The sequence below is a fragment of the Coffea arabica genome, chromosome 2c (genome assembly GCF_036785885.1).
Source record: "Coffea arabica cultivar ET-39 chromosome 2c, Coffea Arabica ET-39 HiFi, whole genome shotgun sequence".
Taxonomy (NCBI): domain Eukaryota; kingdom Viridiplantae; phylum Streptophyta; class Magnoliopsida; order Gentianales; family Rubiaceae; genus Coffea; species Coffea arabica.
The window spans coordinates 13,007,761-13,027,269 of record NC_092312.1 but is presented as its reverse complement, the minus strand read 5'-3'; the positions used below and the strand labels follow the sequence as shown (position 1 = coordinate 13,027,269).

Below are 19,509 nucleotides of genomic sequence, written 5' to 3'. Positions count from 1 at the left end.
AAAATTAACAATACTAAAAGAAGAATTCGTATGGTAGTTGAATATGCCATAATTCATGCACAGTCTAAAAGCTAATTAAAGAGGAAACCAATGCAGCTAGATTATGGTCTCTTGGTGATTGCGAAGTAACACATCAATTAACATCACTCTAGATTTATAACAAGTAAATGAAAGAGACCCAACAGATGTAAAATAAGATTAAAAATTTAAACACATACGTAATTGTTGGCGTTTGCATCAATAGCAAATGTAGGTTTTATATACTTTCCCTTGTGGACTAGCATTCGTATACTGCAATCTTCCATTATCATCTCAAACGAACTTTGTGTAAATTGCCTTTTGTCCCGACAAAAGCAACTCCTTAATGCCTTAACTTCCTTTCTGTCCTTTCTCGTCCTATAAAATTGGTTTCTGAGTTGTCAACCTTGTCATCTGGCCCTTTTACTAGGCGTATCGCACATATGGAGATATGCATGCAAGTGACAGATATAAATTAGTCAATGATTTTGCAGACAAGGATAGCTCTAAAACATCAAGAAAAGGGGGGAAAAAACCTAGCAGGTATCAAATTGGAATTGGTTTAACAAAGCACGAATTGTCATCTAGGTACACAATTGCAGATACACACATTTATTTATAATAAGTATTTAGAATTGCCATTTCTTTAGCCCCGAGGATCGGATTCCGTCCACTGTTCATATATTTGAATTTCGAATCAATGTACGAAAATTGCTGTAATATGCTTGGAGATGAAGAAATATACGGTCAAAGAGGGGAAAGAAACTGTTACTGATTGACATATTGGTGAAATAGTGAATAAACGTGATATAAGACTTTTCTCGTGATAAATCAAATATTGGTTGGTTCTACCAATTATTGAGAGTTTCTCTTATTTTTCGTGAATATTTAATTCATGGTTGGAATTCGTTCATGTAACATTTCTCAAGTGTTCATGAAACTCCTTCTGTCTCTACACTTCCGCTGCTTATTGGATAGACCTAACGTTACAGTGCTATCAAGCTAATTAAAAGCATGCGCCGACTGCCAAAGACATAATTAGGTAGCAATTATCATTATTGATAAATTTACATTTCTGCATTCGAATCGCCACATGCAAAAATGGGGTCGTTCCCACTGACTATTGAAGATTTGCATGGTGGTTGATAACATTACATATTTCTCTTCTTTCCAAAAGATGGTGCTCTTTCCGTTCCTAAATCGGCATATTGTCGTTTTGCTGCTTTTCTTCTCAATGTGCTTATCCAACTATCACTTGGTTTTTTGTTGGTTAATTTATGAAATGAATCTTTTGCTTGCCTCACGAGTGCTGGGAGGGCAGTAATAGAATCGTGAATAAAAGAAATATTAGGACGGTAAGTGGGCATGGAGGCTAAATCATAAAATTTTCCTTCTTTACCAAAGATCATTAATTTTAATCATTAGTGAGTCAACTTAGTACTAAGAAATGACAAAAATACTAAGACCAGCAATGATTAATTTGTAATCGCATGTGGAAAGTAAAAATGACTGGTTACTAATAAAACAAAATTTTGTCTTTTCTTACTAGTGTTACTTTTCAAAATATTGTCATTAATCTTCTTTATGAATGAACTTTGTCCGTTGTAATTGTCTTTTTCAACTAATGAAATGTAAGGGTCAAAATTATTTTCGGTCATTAGCTCTACTATATCTTTTACTTCTTTTTTTTTTGTTTAAATTATTATTTTAGCAAATTCTATATTCAAATCAATGATAATTTTCAATTTTTTTTATCTTGTGGAAACAAATTTTTTTCTGTTATATATAAACACATTGATATGCCAAAAAAAACGACATATTCGTTCTGTTTTGCCAGTAGCTCTTTATTTGTACTGTTCGTAGTCCTTTGGCCCATGGCGGTGAGAAGTGATGAAACAGAAGAGAGGGAATACTTGCATTAAAATTACTAAGACAACTATTTCTTTAGTTTTAAAAAAAATTAAAGCAGATATACCAAAATTTTCAAAATAAAGGAACTAAAAATGTTTACAACGACAATTTTTTTAATCGATTTCCCTTAGTATATCACCTATCAATCTTCATTACTTTTTTCCAAAATCGTGTACAAGATTATTTGCAAGTATTTATCGTCTTGGTCTTGGGACGCTTTCAAGTTCAGGAGCCCGTCAACCATTTTTACCTAGCTTGCCTGAGGGAAGCATTTTCTCCTGTTTTGTGATTTTTTTTGTCCGATCTGAAAATGTCCTTCGGCCTACCATTTATTTAGTGCCTGTTTGATAACATAAAAAAGTGCTGAAACTGAATTCATTCAGATATTAAGAGGTTTTGGGTGTTTAATAAATAAAAATTCATCTGCTGAACTTATTAAGTGGTGCTGAATTTGTATGTATTTTTTTCAGTACAAGAATCATAACTGAATGCTTAATTTGATAAGAACCAAGAGATTTACTTCAATTACTTTATCTTATCTACCAAATCTATCCCTGTTTGTTAATTACATTCAAAATCCTTATCTAATTAAACAACCTAATATTCTCTATTCAAAATCCTTATCTAATTAAACAAAACAATCTGATATTCTCTATTCAAACAATCATTTCTATATTTTTTAGGTCGAATTTATATGTTATATGAATTATTGGATTGTAATGTTTCTTTTAATGTTTTGCATAATATATTTCTTCTTTTATATTAATTTGATTTAAAAATAAATATTGTCTTTTTTATACCTAACAATTTTAAACTAATTAAATCATAGGTTCTATTTCCTTTTTGGATTAAAAGATAGAAGGGCAAAATTGTACAATTTAGCTTATTAAGCATTAAGTTATGAATATTTATCAAACAGTATAAATAGATTCAGACATTCATATATCTCTTTTCAGTACTTAAAATTCAACAAATTAATTATTTCAGTATTCAGAATTCAGAATTCAGATTCAGTGTTATCAAACGGAGCCTTACTCTATTGGTACTTGGATTCACCAAGTGTCATGCTCAAATCTAAGGATAAGAATTCAATTGTTAATCTATCGTGTGAACTTTAAAATGGCAGCATGAGTTTTTAATAATGCGTTTGGCTAGCGGGTACCCTAAAACACTCTTGGTCTCAAGCAATATTGTTAAACTCGGACCGAATAATGACTTCGCTAAATTATTGGGTCAAGGGTCAATTGGTCGGATCGGTTAGATTGTTCTAAAAAATCCACTGATGTCCGCATGATGTTATAATTATTTTACATTTTTATAATTTTCAAAAATATTCAAATTAAGTTCTTGGTTATATTTGGCCAATCATGAAAAATGCTTCAAAAATATTAGACTTGCAATCAAATATACACTTAATAATTATATATAAAAATGTAAATTCATGGTTAAAATATGTTCATTCTCCAAAACTACTTGAAAATTAAATTAAAATAAATTAATGTAAGTTGGAATCACTGATGCTACATTAATGAGATCATAGGGATGAAAACATCTTGATTTAGAGATCATTTAGGAAAGCGAATGATATTGATATTCATAATAAATGGGTGACTTTTTTTATTCCTATTAATAAATAAAAGTGTTACAATTTAGGTAACTCAAATTATGTTTGGGAAAAAGAAGAAAGAAAAGTTTCAGAATCGAGTCAACCAGTCAAATCGGATCACTAGTTTAGCGGGTTTTGATGGTTTTAATTGGTTTTTGACAAAAGCAATTTTATACTACAAACCAGTTTGGAAAGAAAGTCGGTTCGACCGGTCCGATCAAAACGGTTTTATACCAGAAACCAATTTGGAAAAAATGCCAGTTCACAGTCAAATCGGTCGAACCGGCCAATCCGACCCGGGGTCTAACAACACTGGTCTCAAGTGATAAAATTTTTTAGCAAAAATTTACATGGTGAGTCAAGTATAATTTATGTGTATTAACGAATGCTTCGGAGTAAATTTTTAGAAAAATCCTTCAATATAACAGAATGAATTTAGTCAAGATTTCAAATACTAGAAATGCAAATATTTAGCTGAAATATCCATTTTTCAAAGTAAATATCCAGTTATTAGTAAGTGTTCGTCATATTATTCCTATATGCTGGAGTTGTAGACAAATTTTAGTGAATGATCAAATATGGTTGGATTAATAATTTGAAGAAATTCAGTGAAGTTTTATATTGCTCATTCCATGTGGCAATTAGTAATATGAAGCAAGTCAACATTAGGATAGACAAACCCATTCCGTTAAACAAACACCTTTCTCGGTTTAATGTCGAGAAATTCCTTCAAGGCCTATACCTTGGCTGGTTAAACTTCGTACGACAGTGTAATGTTACAATCTATTTTAAGAAAGTAAATATGTTGCAAACCCAAATGGTGGTACAAGGAAATTGGTTTTCTAAAAGTACAGTAGAACTAGATTTTGTCCCTAATACGTAAATTAATTAGTATATCTATTACCATGACATCTCGGGTTCGACTCACCATCCCTGCCCATTTTCTCCTTCCCCTTGTTATCCAAAAAAAAAAAAAACCCGATTCTTTACTTGTAGACCAACCGGTGATAAATTAATTTCAATTTATTAAAAAAATTAATTTCAATTTATTAGATAAGAAAATCTTATTTGTGTATAAAAAAAGTTCACAAATTATTCTTTTGAATGTAAAATAACACAGCTTCTTCAAAATATGAAACTTTCAGTATTTTCAGAAGATAAAAAAAGAATGGTATTACGATAGAAGAGAGAGCAAGTAGGTTCTGCAGTAACTGAATGCATGTCTACCTTAATATTTTGCACCTGCTTCAATCTATTCTACAAGAACAAATGATAGGTTGAATACACAAGTAATATTTTATGACGAGTTTAATTGATATTAACATCAATTATGGTACACTTAAGAGGTTTGGTTCAACTCCTACGTCTTCCTCTTTATCTTTTCCACTTGTATAATATAAAGTCTGTCTAGCATAAAAAGTTAGAAGAAAAATAGAATTGTAATTTTGATCTCAAATATTAGGGGTATTAGCACTTCTAGTTCCTAAAATTTAGACAAAAGCAAATGTAGTTTCAAATGTTTCAATTTTTAAACACATTTAGTCTAATAGACTGATTTTTGCCAATTGCTACTAGAATCTGATCGCCTACTAACAAGTGATTTTTTGAAATGACTTAAAAAAAGTGAAAACATTATCTGTTGCTATAATTTGTAGTAAAAGAGGATTGATTACTCACACGATGATCATGTTAGTTAGTCTTTAGCTCATAATACAAAAACACGGTTGACAAAAAAAATAGGTTAAAGACTTATTAATTACTTGATCAGCATATGGGTAATTAGTGATCTTTTATTACAAATTATGGCTATCAATATTTTATTAATTTTTTAGACTATTTTCAAAAAATTAGTTACCGGCACGTGACCTGATTCCACTAGTAATTGGTAAAAACAGTCATTAGGATTAATTGTGTTTAGAATTTGAAACATTTGGAACTATATTTTCTTTCGTCCAAACTTTAAGTATTAAGAGTATTTATCCTCTAAACATTTGAGATCAAAACTACAATTCTCTCTAAAAGAAAATACATACGTTTTACTTGAAAAATGATCGAGTAGACATTTCTCCACGGATCTGTCGTGGCCTGGCATTCGATTGTATAGTTACGAGGCTTGTGTCCTTCGTTTTGCTAATATATTCTCTGGTTTCTTTGTAAAGGGCGATTGTCTATTTTAGCCAGACTTAAAAGCTAAGCTGGGGGATGGTGGTTGATGATATTTGTATCTTATGTGGTCATGCTAGTGAAACTGAAAATCACCTATTTTTCAATGTCAATTCTCTTTTCAAGTTTGGAGGCAAATTCAGCATTTATGTCTAATACACGGGACAGCATTGGTTGTGTTCTATTATAGCAGCAGCTCATTCGTTGATCAAGTATGCACGTTATATTTTTCGACTACTATTTATCGCATTTGGAAAGCTAGGAACTACAGCACAAATATTGGCCGTGTAATTTTGTCATCCAAAGAGTGATTCAAGACGTGAAAGGGGAAATGGTGGCTTGGCGTAGAGTTGAAGGAACCAAGAGAAATTGGAAAATCGGCCTCAGTTGGGATCTTGATGGATCATAGATAATAGCATACGGAGTTTTTCTTTTTCTCCCTCATTGTGGCTTTATAATTATTTTTATTTATAAGTGAGCGATTTTAAACCCAGAATCTCTTAATTACAATTCTTTCATCTTATCATTCAATTCAACTCCCTTTTAATAATAGCTTATGGAGTTGATTAGTTGTATGTTGGGAAAAAAAATAGTGGCATAAGATGTAGTTGGGCCAGGATTTAGAGGCCACATCTTAGGTGCAAAAGCATATCAATGATCGTAACTAGATAATATTACGTCTTCCATGAACTCTATACTCGGAGAACAAAACATTTTGATGGCTCATTCCAGCCTCCTATAACCAAGGCGGAAGGAATCGGAAAGAAGTAACCATTTCAAGCAATCTTTAAAAAAATAAGTCTCATATTGTCTGTTGCAACAATTTCAAAAGCTTTCTTCATCAACAATTGATAGGTTACGGTTGATACTGCCAGAGGAGGATATAAAAGGACACTTAATACACATTAAAAAGGCTCCATAAGGCTCAAAATATGACCCATGCACGATGAAAAAGCTCTTTAGAATGCATGTATACCCTTATTTATTTTATCCAAGACTCTTAAACCTTACTAACAGAAGATAGAAAGAGGAGGATTTGAGAATCAAATCTCAAATTCCATAATTACGTGATTGATAGTGGATACAAACATTGATTGCACAATGAACAACATTACTGTTCATCTACTCTTTCTTATATCCATATTTTCCCCTAATTCTAAAAACCACGTCCCGTTCAAATGGTTAATGTCAAGTGTAACAACCATAAAACCGATTAGAACGAGAGAAAAAGAAAAAGAAAAAAGTCTAGAATGATTGGCTAAGATGAAGAACAAAGTGACAGCACAATCGTTTTCTACTCAATTATGATTGTCAAAATGATGATGTGGATCAGGTCCTGCTGGAGCCACTCTGTCAGGCCAGTCATTGTTGTTTCCACTTATCTTCACAGCTGCAAATTGTGCCTCCAATGCTATTCTAGCAATACTAATTTGCTTCAAAGGCCGAGCATGTGCAGTTTCTGATGAAAGAACTAGTAGGATAAGGCAGAAAAGAAATTTCATGTTAGCCATTTGATTTAGTTAACAAGCAGCTGTAATAGCTCTTTGGAGATTTAAGTGGCTAGTTAACACAAGCAGCTTTGCAACTGATTGAAGATTAGGTAAATGATTCAAAGAATCGGGGTTCCGTTATATATATTGCAATCCCATTTATGTCACAATTTTTTCCTCCTCAAATTTCTAAAAAAGAAACTGATTCAAAAAGCAGGTCCATCTGTCCTTACATGTAAAGTTCATATCTTATACTACTACTTTGAAAGCCCTCGAATTGTAGTTGACACAGAACGAATGAATTTCCAGTGATGCTCAATGACTGATGTGGCCTTGACGAAATTCCGGGTCATGGATGAGTCAAACTGAAGTAAATCCTTAGTCAGCAATTTGATTCATAGGTATATCCTACCCTCTCAGATAAGAAAAGGACAAGTTGGATTTGAGATGCTGCGGCACAAAAAGCTGCGGATTGGCGGCTGTTGGCTGGGTGCAAAGGTGAAAGCTACAAGAATGATCCGTTCTTTTTTTATCGCTGATGCAGCTGATGTGATATCATTGGTTAAGCATCCTTATGTTAATCACCGGCCAATTCAGCAGTCACCCCAGAACACGATTACTTATTCTAACTTGGCCTTCTAGGTAGGAAAATACTTTCCTTTTTCTTTAGACTTGTCGGGTCAGCTCAAGTGATGTCCTAGTGGACAAATTTGCCAGCACCTCAGACTAATGGATTTCTCTGAACCGAGGCTCTCGGTCCTCTGTTACACTATTGAATGTTGCATTCACGTTACACTACTATTATGTTTTAGAAGGTTAACCTAGTGTAACATGGCTGCAACCCTAAAAAGTACGACCACAATAGAGGAACAGGAACACCTAGAACCGATGCATCGAGTCCCAAGAACAGTAGCCACATTGAAATTGTAACTGGGGCCAAAGAAACTGCGAGTCCTTGAGTTGTTTCCAGTTGAGCCACTTGCTGCTGATCATCCTACCAAAATCCCAGCTTTTTTTTTATTTTTTTTTTAATAATTAAAGGAGGATTCCTTTATTTTCTTTAGTAGCAATAAGAAAAAGTTTCTGCCTTTTTGAGCCACCCAGCCTTGGCTTGACTGGTGCAGATGGCTAGCTGATAAGCGCAGCATCTGAGTAGGCCAAAGTGCATACCATATTGATGTCGGCAATAAAGGTCTTGCTCAAGACGAAATTCTCTTTTCATTGGACGTTTCCTCTAGACTTCAATGAATGTTAGTCGTTGTTGCGTGAATCTTGGCTTTTAGGTACAGAATGCGACGCCGAAAAACTTATCTAAAAGATCATGATGAATCCACAGCAATAGTATGGCGACAACCAATTAGGTGTCAGACGAACTAATTGTATGACGTAAATGAACCATTACTGTTGATCAACAGTTTTTTAAGTAATCTACTAGTCAACTAGGGTATTGCAGGATGGTTTAATGGCTAGGCTGTTGAAATTTAATGGTTTATTGCCTAGTTGATTGGATTTTTCATCAGCATTGAAGAAGCACAAATTGCGCATTGAGTACGTATAAACCTACCTTCGATTTCATTTTTTAGAGAAAGACAGGAAGAGGAGGCTTATGGAGATGTTTTAAAATGATGAATAAGGACGGCAAAGGTGAATGTTTAAATGGACGCAGAACTTTTACCCTCAAACAAACAAAAGATGAATATGAAACCATGAAAACTCCCTTTCCAGGATTCCCGGCTGTCTATATGAAAACAAAAAGATGATCTTTCCATTCTCTCAAAGCTATGGCCAAATTATTAGTTTTCAAGATTTTAAGATTAGAGATACTTGGGCAAAATTCAGGTGTTACCTCCTTTTATTTCATTTCAGGAATAATAAAGGCGTGATTGTTCATTAGTGCTCATTGCGCCTTTTCTTGGAGATGTTTAAGACTTGTAGTTGCTCCCCGCCTGAAAGAAAAGCGTGATTATGATTGTTTACGATTGGTGCAGTGTAGGTCTAAACACCTTCATTAACGCCCATATCTGGAGGATTGGCCTATTGCAGTCAGCAGATTCAAAAGTAACGACACCTTTCACTGACAATATCTTGATTCTTGCAATTTGAAGCAAGACCAAAGGACAAACTTCGAGACTGAAAACAGTTGTAACATGCCAATTCTATGTAGAACAACTTCATTCAAGAAGAATTTATTGAATAACTGCTATTATCACAGAAGTCTTCCAGAGGAATATCAAAACCTGTAAATTAAACTATCTAAAGCCCTTTCTTAATCTCAAAATGCTCGATCCATTCACAGAAGTCTTCGAAAGGAATATCAAAACCTGTAAATTATCACAGGAGTTATTGACCTTACAAGCCAAACAAGAGCAAGAAACAACAGGAGAAATGGTGCCTGACGCTGGATTTAAATGAACAGATTGTTCAGATGGAGGGTGAAAGATGTTGGTAATGTCCTCGAGCGGCTTCCTACAGAGTAGTCTTCTTTTTTTTAAACTCTGAATTGAAGGATGTGAATTGACTTCAGGAACCTCTGTTTTTGGGATGTTTTCTTTGTTGATTAATTCACAGAGAGAAGGTAGAGCCATTTATGACACGGTCTGTGTTTTTCTGTGCGAGTATTCGAGGGCGGTTTGCAGAAAGGCAACAGCTAAGAGAGACAGAGTCATACAGAGACAGATTAGAGGGGGGGACTGGAAGGGGTATTTGTACTGAAACTGGATTTGTTTTGGAGGGGAGATGGGATTTGCATTTTAAATTTGAGAGTTGAATCGAATGTAAAAGTTGTTTGGACTTTGGAGATGGTCGTTGTTTTGATTTCGAATAGTTAAAAATTCAAACAAGCCCTCCAACTCCAAATCCAATGGTCCTCTCCTCTCGTCCAGGACTGGGAGGGAGAAAATGCCCGCCAGCCTTTTTGTCTTTGAATTTTCCACAGCGGAGCTTTTTTTAATCCCCGCCGTTGCAGACTAGACTACCAAATACGGACAACTAATGTATACAGTATAATGTATGTACATAAACAAAAGCAAATAAATTCATAATTTCCGAAACTTCTATTTTGGCAGTAATTACCAATGACATGCAATATTTACCATTCTAGCCTGGGGCAGGCAGCAATGAACATCTAGTACTACGGTTACTATTAAAGTCAAAATTCATGATAACCATACTTTGGAAACGAATGCTAGTTCATGTGATTAAAACTACTTTTCCAAAGCAACATGCCTAGTACTCTGAGTTGATCATTACAATTTACTTTTAGTAGCTGGGAAAACCATGAGCAAAGATTCAATCCCTATTCTACAAAGCATATTGAAAGGGGGAAAAAAAAAATTTTCCATCAGATTGGGAATTGCAAATTGCAGTGGCAAATTGGTACATAGGACTAAATATTTTCATGAAAAGATTAGCTGAAGATTTACAGTAATTGCACTCAGATGACCTAATTGGAAATAAACAACCCAGAAAAATTGAAAATGCGGGTGAAAAAAAATGTAATCAACTGCATAGCTGCACCAACTGCAACATAAGTAATCAAGTGAAGGGAATCATGCTGTTATCTAATCCATTTCAGTTGTAGGCATCACAAAATTTACATCACTCTGCTTGTGGGCATCATTCAACCAGATAATACTGCAAAAAGGATGTACAACCTTAACCATGGCAATATGCAGAGATCAGCGGCAAAACTCCATGCTTCACATTTTTGGCCTTCAACATATTGAATTCATTCAATTTCCCAGAATTTGGGGAGCACAATGACAGACTTGTTTGCAAATTATGGACATGACATTGGACAGCAGTTATTGCTGACCCTGGGAAACCAACAAAATTAACAGGGCAGCTAAAAAACAAACTACTGCAGAATCCAATCTCTCGAGATAGTAAAATATGCAGATACATGTGCCTCTTAACTCCTGGTTGAGTATGACCAGCTCATTCGATGGGCATCCATGTGTCTGTGAGGCAGAAAGATAAGAGAGAAGATAATACCTAGAGATGACAATTGCTGCTTTAGCTGATTATGTTGGAGCGTGAACATCCCTTGTTTTCAGCTGCATTGCAAATTTCTGAACCATTCTGATGTTTTCAACAGTTAAGGTATTTGTACAATTATATTTTTGAATTGCAAGTCAACACAAAGTCAGTAGCTAAAACAGCAGAGATGAAAGGATATCTTCTGTTCATAGATAGGATGGTTTAGCATAAGAAGGTTGTTGTTGGTCACAATTGCTCGGACTAAAATTTCCTTTGCCTCCTCATGTTTCTTTCTTAGCATGTTGCAGATCTGCATTAGAAACATTTCCAGTCACTTCCAACTTCTAACAGTCCAGGTCTCAATGGAGAAAAGATAGGACCATTATAGGTGCATAAGAAATTTCATTCGTTTAGAAGACAGCTGACAGAAAACTATTTAAAGCTTGACAAGCTTATGATGATATCATCAGAAAGCAAAAGGGGCAGCAGAAACAGGAATAAACCTTCATTAACTACCCAGACAGTCACCCAACAACTTCATGACCAGAAATCAAATATAAGGTAACTAGAACCTATGATGGAAAAGAAGATTTCACCAGAAGCTTTAATTAAAAGATACTGTTGCATTATTCAGGAAAAAAAATTGTGTTTGGACCCTAAATTTTAGCTAACTTGTCTCACAATAGGCTACAATCTTAATTAAAATTTCCAGGATCAAAGACCAATTAATATAATAAGCTAGGGGGGAAAGGAAATTTTGTGATACTAGTATATTATAATGAAGGAGGAGTGAGTAATGTTACAAGTGAAAGAGCAAAACCTTAAGTTTACAAAGTTGCCGCAACTAAATCAGTTTAAAAGGCCGGAAGAAAATAAGTACCCAACAAGGTCAACCTTACACATGCATATTTCATCATAACAAAAGCAGCTTAAAGGAATTAAACTTGTACTTACATCTTCAAGCCCTTTAGCACAAGCATCCGCCTTTTCAATGTTGATTTCACTTTCTACAGAGAAGGTAGCATCTAGTCCACTCATGTCCCCAGGCACATCTACTCTGGAAGTTTGTGGATTTTTGTACACAGTCATGCTCTTCCCATCCGAAACATTCCCATTTCCACGTACCTGTTGAAATGTAAACCAAGTAACACTACGTGTTAAATCTATCATGTCTGCATGAGGCTGTATGTTTACAACACCATCTTATAAATGCAAATTTATTAGTTTAACATATCACCTCTCCATCAACAAGCTTTCCTATTTCTGCCGAATCTCTGCAGATTTCATTGAAAATCATGCATGGTGACAAGGATAAATCAGGAAAACAAATTCAAGTATATAGCCATTAATAAAGACAAACTCATTGCTAGGTGATGCTGAGAGACGCTTTGATGGATTTAAGATCACATCTGCACTAGAAGCCTGTAAATAAACATTGACATGAGCAATGATTGCCCAAGGTAAATTAGCTTGCTGCAAAGTAATTTATTGTAATGCCATAGCAGTTTTACTGATTTGAAGAAACCTCAATGTCAAAAGCAAAAATATGGAAAGACAAACCTCAGCTATTTTTCGCTTAAGAGAAGGGATGGCTGGTGCTTGGTTCTTCATTTCAACAACTTTGGGAGTCTGGGATGGTGTGCTTCCAGCTAAAAATCTATTTTGCCGCATATCTCCTGAAACTGCAATTCCTTTCTGGGCTGCAGACTTCGATGAACCAAGGTTTGCTCCAGAAGTTCTATGTCAATACCACATTAATGAATAATAAGTACATTCATAAAGAACTTTGTAAAATATCACAGGAAAATACTACCTTAAAATTGTGAGGCCAGAACTAGTAGCCATCTGCTTTATAGCATTAGAAGAGGAGACTTTGTCTCCTTCAGTGGCTATGCCTTTCGTAGAATGACTAGCTTCCACATTCATGGGCAAACTTGCTGCTTTTGCAGGACTCTGAGATGTGGATTTAATTGTCAGGGTAGAAAGAGCAGGCATCTGCTTAATAGCTTTAGAAGAAGAGACTTTATCTCCTTCCGCAGCTGCGTCTTTCCTAATCTGACTAGTTTCCAAATTCACGGCCAAACTTGCTGGGTTTGCAGAATTTTGTGATTCTGGTTTCTTTGTCATTCCACTCGAAGGTTTAACACGTAAGCTGCAGGCATCAGGCCAATATACTTAAACAGTGGTATACAATATTTGCCATGATTGATTGCAGTTCTACGCATTATTTCAATTGATTTTGTGAAAGAAAGGCAGCATAATACACAAGCTATATCATAAATCACACGTAAGAGTTAGAAGTGAATACTCACAGTTCAACAGCTGTGATTTTTCAGATGTGAAAACCAAGAAACTCAAGAAATTCTTAAGAATCTACAGAGGGCAGTACTTATCATCAAATAGACAGGCATCTATGTGACAGGAAAAGAATGTGCAAGGATGCTCAGATTTGAAGATTACAAAATTCTCATTTCTCTGAGAAAAAAATTTGAAAAGCCAACAGAATATATTTCTAACCATAGAAACAGATGCCACACCTGAATGAATCTAGAGTTTTAACATTCTTTTCACCTCCTCTGGATGAAGGTATTCGTTTATTCACTTCCTGGTCGAGTAGTCTTGAATTCCACCTAATGAATGTTTCAGATAAAGGCATAAAACTCAAGTCATTTGTGGGGGTCTAAGTAGAAAAGCATCACCTATTTGTGTTAAGACATTTAGAGTTCTCCTGACTTCCTATATGAGAATGTTCCTTCCTGGTCAGTACTTCAGAACTTGATGGGGAAACACCAGCTACCATGTTATCAATTTTAGACTCTATGGAGTTGCAATTCCTGCTAAAAATTATCAGATGAAAAGTGTAAATTTCAGAACCATTTTCAATCATAATGTTCAGAAAACATCGCTGACCTTTCATCCGGAGGACATGGTTCTCCGGTGCCAATTAATCTCCCATGCACTGACGAAAGCTTTGTCTGATGTGAAGCATTCTCAAACCGAGAATCAGCATTGTCTCGTTGCTTAAAATATTTTGACCTAATAACCACCTCCCTTTCTTTCTCTGGCATCATATTATTATTTGTAGCTCTACTGCACCACATAAAGAAACCATTGGACCAGCTAAGATTAACATTGGCCAATAAAATTCTGTCCTTAATTGACAAAACAAGTGAATATCTACATAGGTTAGCACCACCAATGTTAAGAAAAGGTAATTGTACACTCAGTGATGCTCTGCTTTAATTAACAGAATCATTTACCACCAGATATTGTAGAATCTGTGGTTTCTTGTGCCACTTTTGCACACAGGACATGCAAAGGTTGCAAAATCCTAACCTCTCTAATGAACTTGTAGAATGCTCCAAGCTGTCCTTGTTCTTCACATTCATTTGACTATGAGTGATAGAGTCTTTTGAGGCATCAGTTGATAAAATTGGTTCGACATAAGTTCCACCCAGAGCAGGCTCAGCTCCCTCTTTATTGGCAATATGAGCATGATTATTAGTACAAACTTCGCTCTCCCCATTGTCTTTCTCAAAGCTAGCAATATGCTGCAGAAATGATTAATTAGAAACAAGACTTTAGAACTCGAATCAGCTATAAAATGCTGTAGACTTTGTTCCCCAACCTGATTACTTACGCTTGCATCCCTGGGACTAACTTCCTCTTGTGTTTTCAAGAGAGTATCTTGACCTGACTCACTTCTGAGTACTGTATCAACTGCTTCATGCTGTATGGTTTGATCAGTAATTGGAGAAGCTGACTTGTCTAGTTGGCAGTTTGATTCTTTCTCACTGGTGGATGTTGTCTTCTTAAGTGTGGCCATTTCTTCAGGAGATGCAACTTCATCTATTGCAGCCTTGGAGTTTGGAAAACCATCATCATGGGTTCCAGACTCAGAAAGGAAATTCTCATTCAATGTATCAGGACTGGCACCACTACCAACATCAGAGTCAAGGTTCGAAGTAATCAAATCCCCTGATGCTGGCAGATTGCTGAATTTTCTGTCTGCATGTGCATCGAGATCTTCAGCCAGGCAGTCCCCAGATTTCTGAGAATCTCTTCTGTTCAAAGAATCTTCCTCATTTTCACCTTTATTGACTTTTGGATCGTCTTTCTTTGAGCTTGGCTTGAAATTGAAACCATCCAATCTGAAAGCAAGCATTGAAAGTGATGACTGGACACATAATGTGCTGAACAGTTACCCAAATTAAGGATGAATGTAAAGATTTGCAGTGCAGCATGAATCATAAATAGAAAAATGCAGGAAAGTGAATAAATAAAAGAGACAAACCCTGGAATTGTATGCATACTTACTCGCCAAAATCAAATGTAAATTCAGAGCGATCTGCTTTTCCTTGAGTATTTCCACTTGCAGACTCCTCATTGGATCTTCCCTTGGATTTGCCATCCTTTTTAACCGGTGAAGAAATATCAATGTCTGGAATGTCTAAGTTGAAGGATGGGAGTTTTCCAAAATCGACATCAAGATTGAAATCCACATCCCTGGAGTATTAGCAATGTCAAATCAATTTATTGCAAAATGCAGCAGTAGTTCTATTTAGTGGGAGTCCGGAAACCCTTGCAGAAAACCATCAGGTCTTTCTGACAGCAAAACTGTACTCTATGGCCAATGTTCTAAACAAAAGTCACATAGAGAAATACAAGTATTTGTGCTATCTTACATTTTGGCAAAGTTGAATGCATTCTTCTTGCCTTTTGAAACAGGCCCAAAATCCAAATTCATAGAATCATCTTCAGTTATAGACGTTGACTTCCAGGAAGTCAGAAAGTCATCCTTCCCAAAGTCCAAATCTGACAAGAAGTAACAAAATTACTTTCTTATATGGAACAACTAAGATTAAACCACAGATTATTTTGGTCCAACAAGAGATACTAAACAAACAAGAAGAAGAATAATTTTCATACTTAAGAAGCTAGCTACTGGTGGTCTGGTAATTAGTCCAGCCCAAAGTTTGCTATCAACTTATCTTTTAGTTATTTCAACTATCTCACTTAATTTTGATACTTTATATCTATTTTGCACAAATTATTCTATTGAAAATGGCTTTCTACAGCTTTCAAACCAAATACTTTGAGAAGAAAGCTGCAAAAGTTTGGCAACCCATCAATGAAGTCTGGTCTTCATGGCATCTATCTTTAACTAGAAAAACAATAATTCATGAAAAAATAATAATAATAATAATAAAATAGAGATAAAAAATGAGCTGAAAACTCTTCAGAAACAGATTTTGAAGAGGATACCTAGCAATGACTTTTTCTGTTTTGAGTTGACAGATGAAGAATCTTCCTTCTGGGATTCCACCATATTTAAGAACAGATTTATCTTTCAATTCAATTCTGCAAGCATTAAAAAGAGTATGTATTGTGAATTTGTAAGAATTAGCCATCCTGTTGATACATGTTTACAGACAAAAAGTATAGAGGCAAATTCATAGTCCACCAAATGCTGATAAATAAAGAATATTTTATCATGACTATAAATGATTAATCCATTCTGCAGAAACAAACCTCCAGAGAAATGAGATACAACACAAACTACTTGCATCTGTGAGTCAGAGAACTTAAAATTCTACCATCACAAGAAGCAACGTTGTACATCATGAAAATCTTTCATAGCCTTTCCCAATCACTATTTGTGATATAAGTTATCACTATGATATCTGCAGGAATCCCAACTACAGACAATCAGCTGCAGGATTCTTTGTTGTAATCTTCTGTCAATGTTAAGGAAATGATAATTTCTCCAGTAGATATCTAATGACGGATATCTGGACTCGAAACATCTGCCTAGAATAGTACTTCGAATCCAAAAGACACATCACACAGAGAATTTAGTAAAAACTTGCAAACATATTATCAAGTTTGGAAATGTTATTCTTCCCCTTTCTAGCTCCCATAGGCTGTGAATCTCTTGCCAAAGCCAAGAGAAAGCACTTCTATGGCAATCATAATAATAGACATGGCATCAGAATTATTGTCCTGACTACATGCGATCTTCGTCGAATCAATCACGATGCCATAAGGCATAAGAAATACTCATTTTAAACCTCTACACACCATTCCTCCTTTATATTAGACTAAACAACACACAGGACATGGAGCTTAGGACGCCATTGTTGAAAGAAATACAGAAACTGTTTTTTGTTTTATTTTAGTGCCTAGAAGTTTTGCCATGCCTCCCACTTTTCAATAGCTGGTCAACACTAAGGGAACTAAGGCTGAATAACTGCTTTCTTACTGCCAAAACAAGGTTAGAATTGAGTATTGCTACATTTAAGCCTAACTTCCACGCTGCTGACGTCAAGAAAATGCTTTTTTAATCAAACCAAACTCTATAAAAAAGTTTCAAAAGTGATTACTAATACTTTAAAAACCTAATCAGGTTGTTTAAGTATCATTAATCACAAAACAGGTATAAAGCGGCTCAGTTAAAAGTTCTTAAAATTAGGGGGAAAAACAATAAAAACAAACAGATACACAAAACTATTATCCGCAAAACAACTATATTTCCAATTATTCAAGTTAACACATCTCAGAAAACAAATAATAACAACCGGATAGTTGTATAACTGCATTTCCTATTAAATTGCTCGATGTACAAAAAACGTAGAATTTATAGATACGCAGCAATGTTGAATCAAACTGACGATAAAGTGATGAATTTGAGGAGCGAAAGCTCGAGCTCGTGTGATAAATGACGATAATTAAAGTCAAATTACGAGATTTTTAACATAATTCTACAAAATTACGACATAAACCTGGCTTTGAGATGAAACTAGAAAGAAACTTAATCCAGTGATTATCCTAACAGCAGATATTACAACAAAATCCACATACATTCATATGCGAGTGTGTTGTGCGTGTGTGCGTGAGAGAGAGAGACCTGAATTCAAAGAAGGTTGAGAGCTTCCGACGACGAGGAGGAGGAGTCAGAGAGTGCTAGTGTGTGTGTGAGAGGCGGTTTGAATTATTTGAAGTGGTACGGCTTTTATACGCAGGAGGCTGGGGTATTTTCGGTATAAAGTGGCGGTATAACATCTTTTTTAGGGAATTGCCCGAATGGTCCTTACGTTTGCAATTTATAGGTTTTTGTCCCCCACATTTCAGATGATATATTCCACTCTCTAACGGAGTTGAACTTTGCAGTTTGGTCCTATATTTTATTTTACATCACTTTTTGCATGAATAGGTTATGCCAACACAACTTGAGATGAGATATGTGAAAATGTCTTAAGGACAAAAGGGTAAATATGGAACTCTTTATCCAAACAAGAAACGCATCTTATGTGTGTTTTATTTTTGAAAATTGAAATTGAATTTTCAAAATAAATATAATGGACATATAATTCTATTTGAAATATTATGATTTCATCGTTAACCGTGATTGCCATTCAATTTATGAGCATGTGACATGGTAATGATGTTTTGAGGCCAAAAGAGGATTAGCTAAAAATAGTATTGAGATCAATGTTACGTTTTTAACATATCATTTTGAATTAAACTAATAAATATTTCAAGTTACACACTGGTATGGACTAGTTGTGCCATTCCTCCATCATAAGCTTCTAATTTTACATTAGTCCCCTAAACCAATCTCAATTATACGACAAAACCACCCCATTTATGATCGATTCTCAATTGGCCATCATACTTCCAATTGTATCAAAATGACCTCTTGGATTCTTTTTCTCTCTTTTTTTTTTTTTTTGAGTCTTCCCAATTGTTTCCTATTATGTAGATCTAAATGACATATTAAAACCAAAATAATCGCCACTTCAAGAAAACATTGTATACTATAATATACTATATACGGTCTAAAATAAGGGCAAAGTTACAACTTGCACATTGAGGCAAAAAGCATACATTTAGGACCATTTATTTTGTTGTCATATGACAAAGTTACGACTTCTATACCGCCTTCCTTATTTCTAAAGAAAACAAATAATGTTGTGCGTTGTATAAGAGTCGAGTTAAGATATTAGCATCGCAATTGTAGGTTTTAAAACATTTTTTTATTGTTTATGTTTGTAATTTAGACGGTAAATAACTGATGATGCCAGTGAATATACATTTTTTGTTTTTGAAGTAATTAGTGAACACGTGTTAATTCTTTAGTGTAAATGAGGAAATATTTCCCATCAACTTCACCTTTCATTTATCTTTTTTTCTTTGGTCAATCGTAAAATTTACTTTTACTCTTATTCTAATCTATATTAAGGGAAGGTCTACTCAATAGTAGTACAAGACACTACACAATAATATTGCTTAGCACATATGCTTGACATTGAATTTCTTCAAGAATACGAATAGGTAATTCGA

General features: G+C 34.9%; 1 protein-coding gene across 3 annotated transcripts; it reads right to left on the bottom strand.

Annotated features, from left to right (window-relative positions):
* Positions 1-10,727: 10,727 nt before the first annotated feature.
* Positions 10,728-18,143, bottom strand: LOC113726119 (uncharacterized protein At4g18490). Of its 3 annotated transcripts, none has more exons than XM_072074454.1 (15): positions 18,074-18,143; positions 16,432-16,527; positions 15,852-15,981; positions 15,484-15,672; positions 14,795-15,317; positions 14,503-14,717; positions 14,077-14,256; positions 13,866-14,003; positions 13,704-13,784; positions 12,980-13,318; positions 12,727-12,904; positions 12,527-12,588; positions 12,404-12,440; positions 12,121-12,291; positions 10,728-11,476 (listed from the first exon to the last, which is right to left on the bottom strand). In XM_072074454.1, exons 2-15 carry the CDS (start codon positions 16,493-16,495, stop codon positions 11,333-11,335), a joined length of 2,451 nt encoding a protein of 816 aa, XP_071930555.1. In that variant the 5' UTR covers positions 16,496-16,527; positions 18,074-18,143; the 3' UTR covers positions 10,728-11,332. The 3 variants fall into 3 exon arrangements, with proteins under 3 accessions (XP_071930555.1, XP_071930556.1, XP_071930557.1); XM_072074455.1 differs by having other exon boundaries at positions 14,807-15,317; XM_072074456.1 differs by lacking the exons at positions 13,704-13,784; positions 13,866-14,003.
* Between the last annotated feature and the right edge of the window lie 1,366 nt (positions 18,144-19,509).

Excerpts from the sequence above, each read along its gene's own strand:
- LOC113726119 (XM_072074454.1), bottom strand. The coding sequence starts at position 16,495 with ATGGTGGAATCCCAGAAGGAAGATTCTTCATCTGTCAACTCAAAACAG. Across the intron at positions 15,673-15,851 it reads GCATTCAACTTTGCCAAAAT|GGATGTGGATTTCAATCTTG; the intron begins GTAAGATAGCAC and ends CTAATACTCCAG. Across the intron at positions 14,257-14,502 it reads TCTACAAGTTCATTAGAGAG|TAGAGCTACAAATAATAATA; the intron begins GTTAGGATTTTG and ends TATGTGGTGCAG.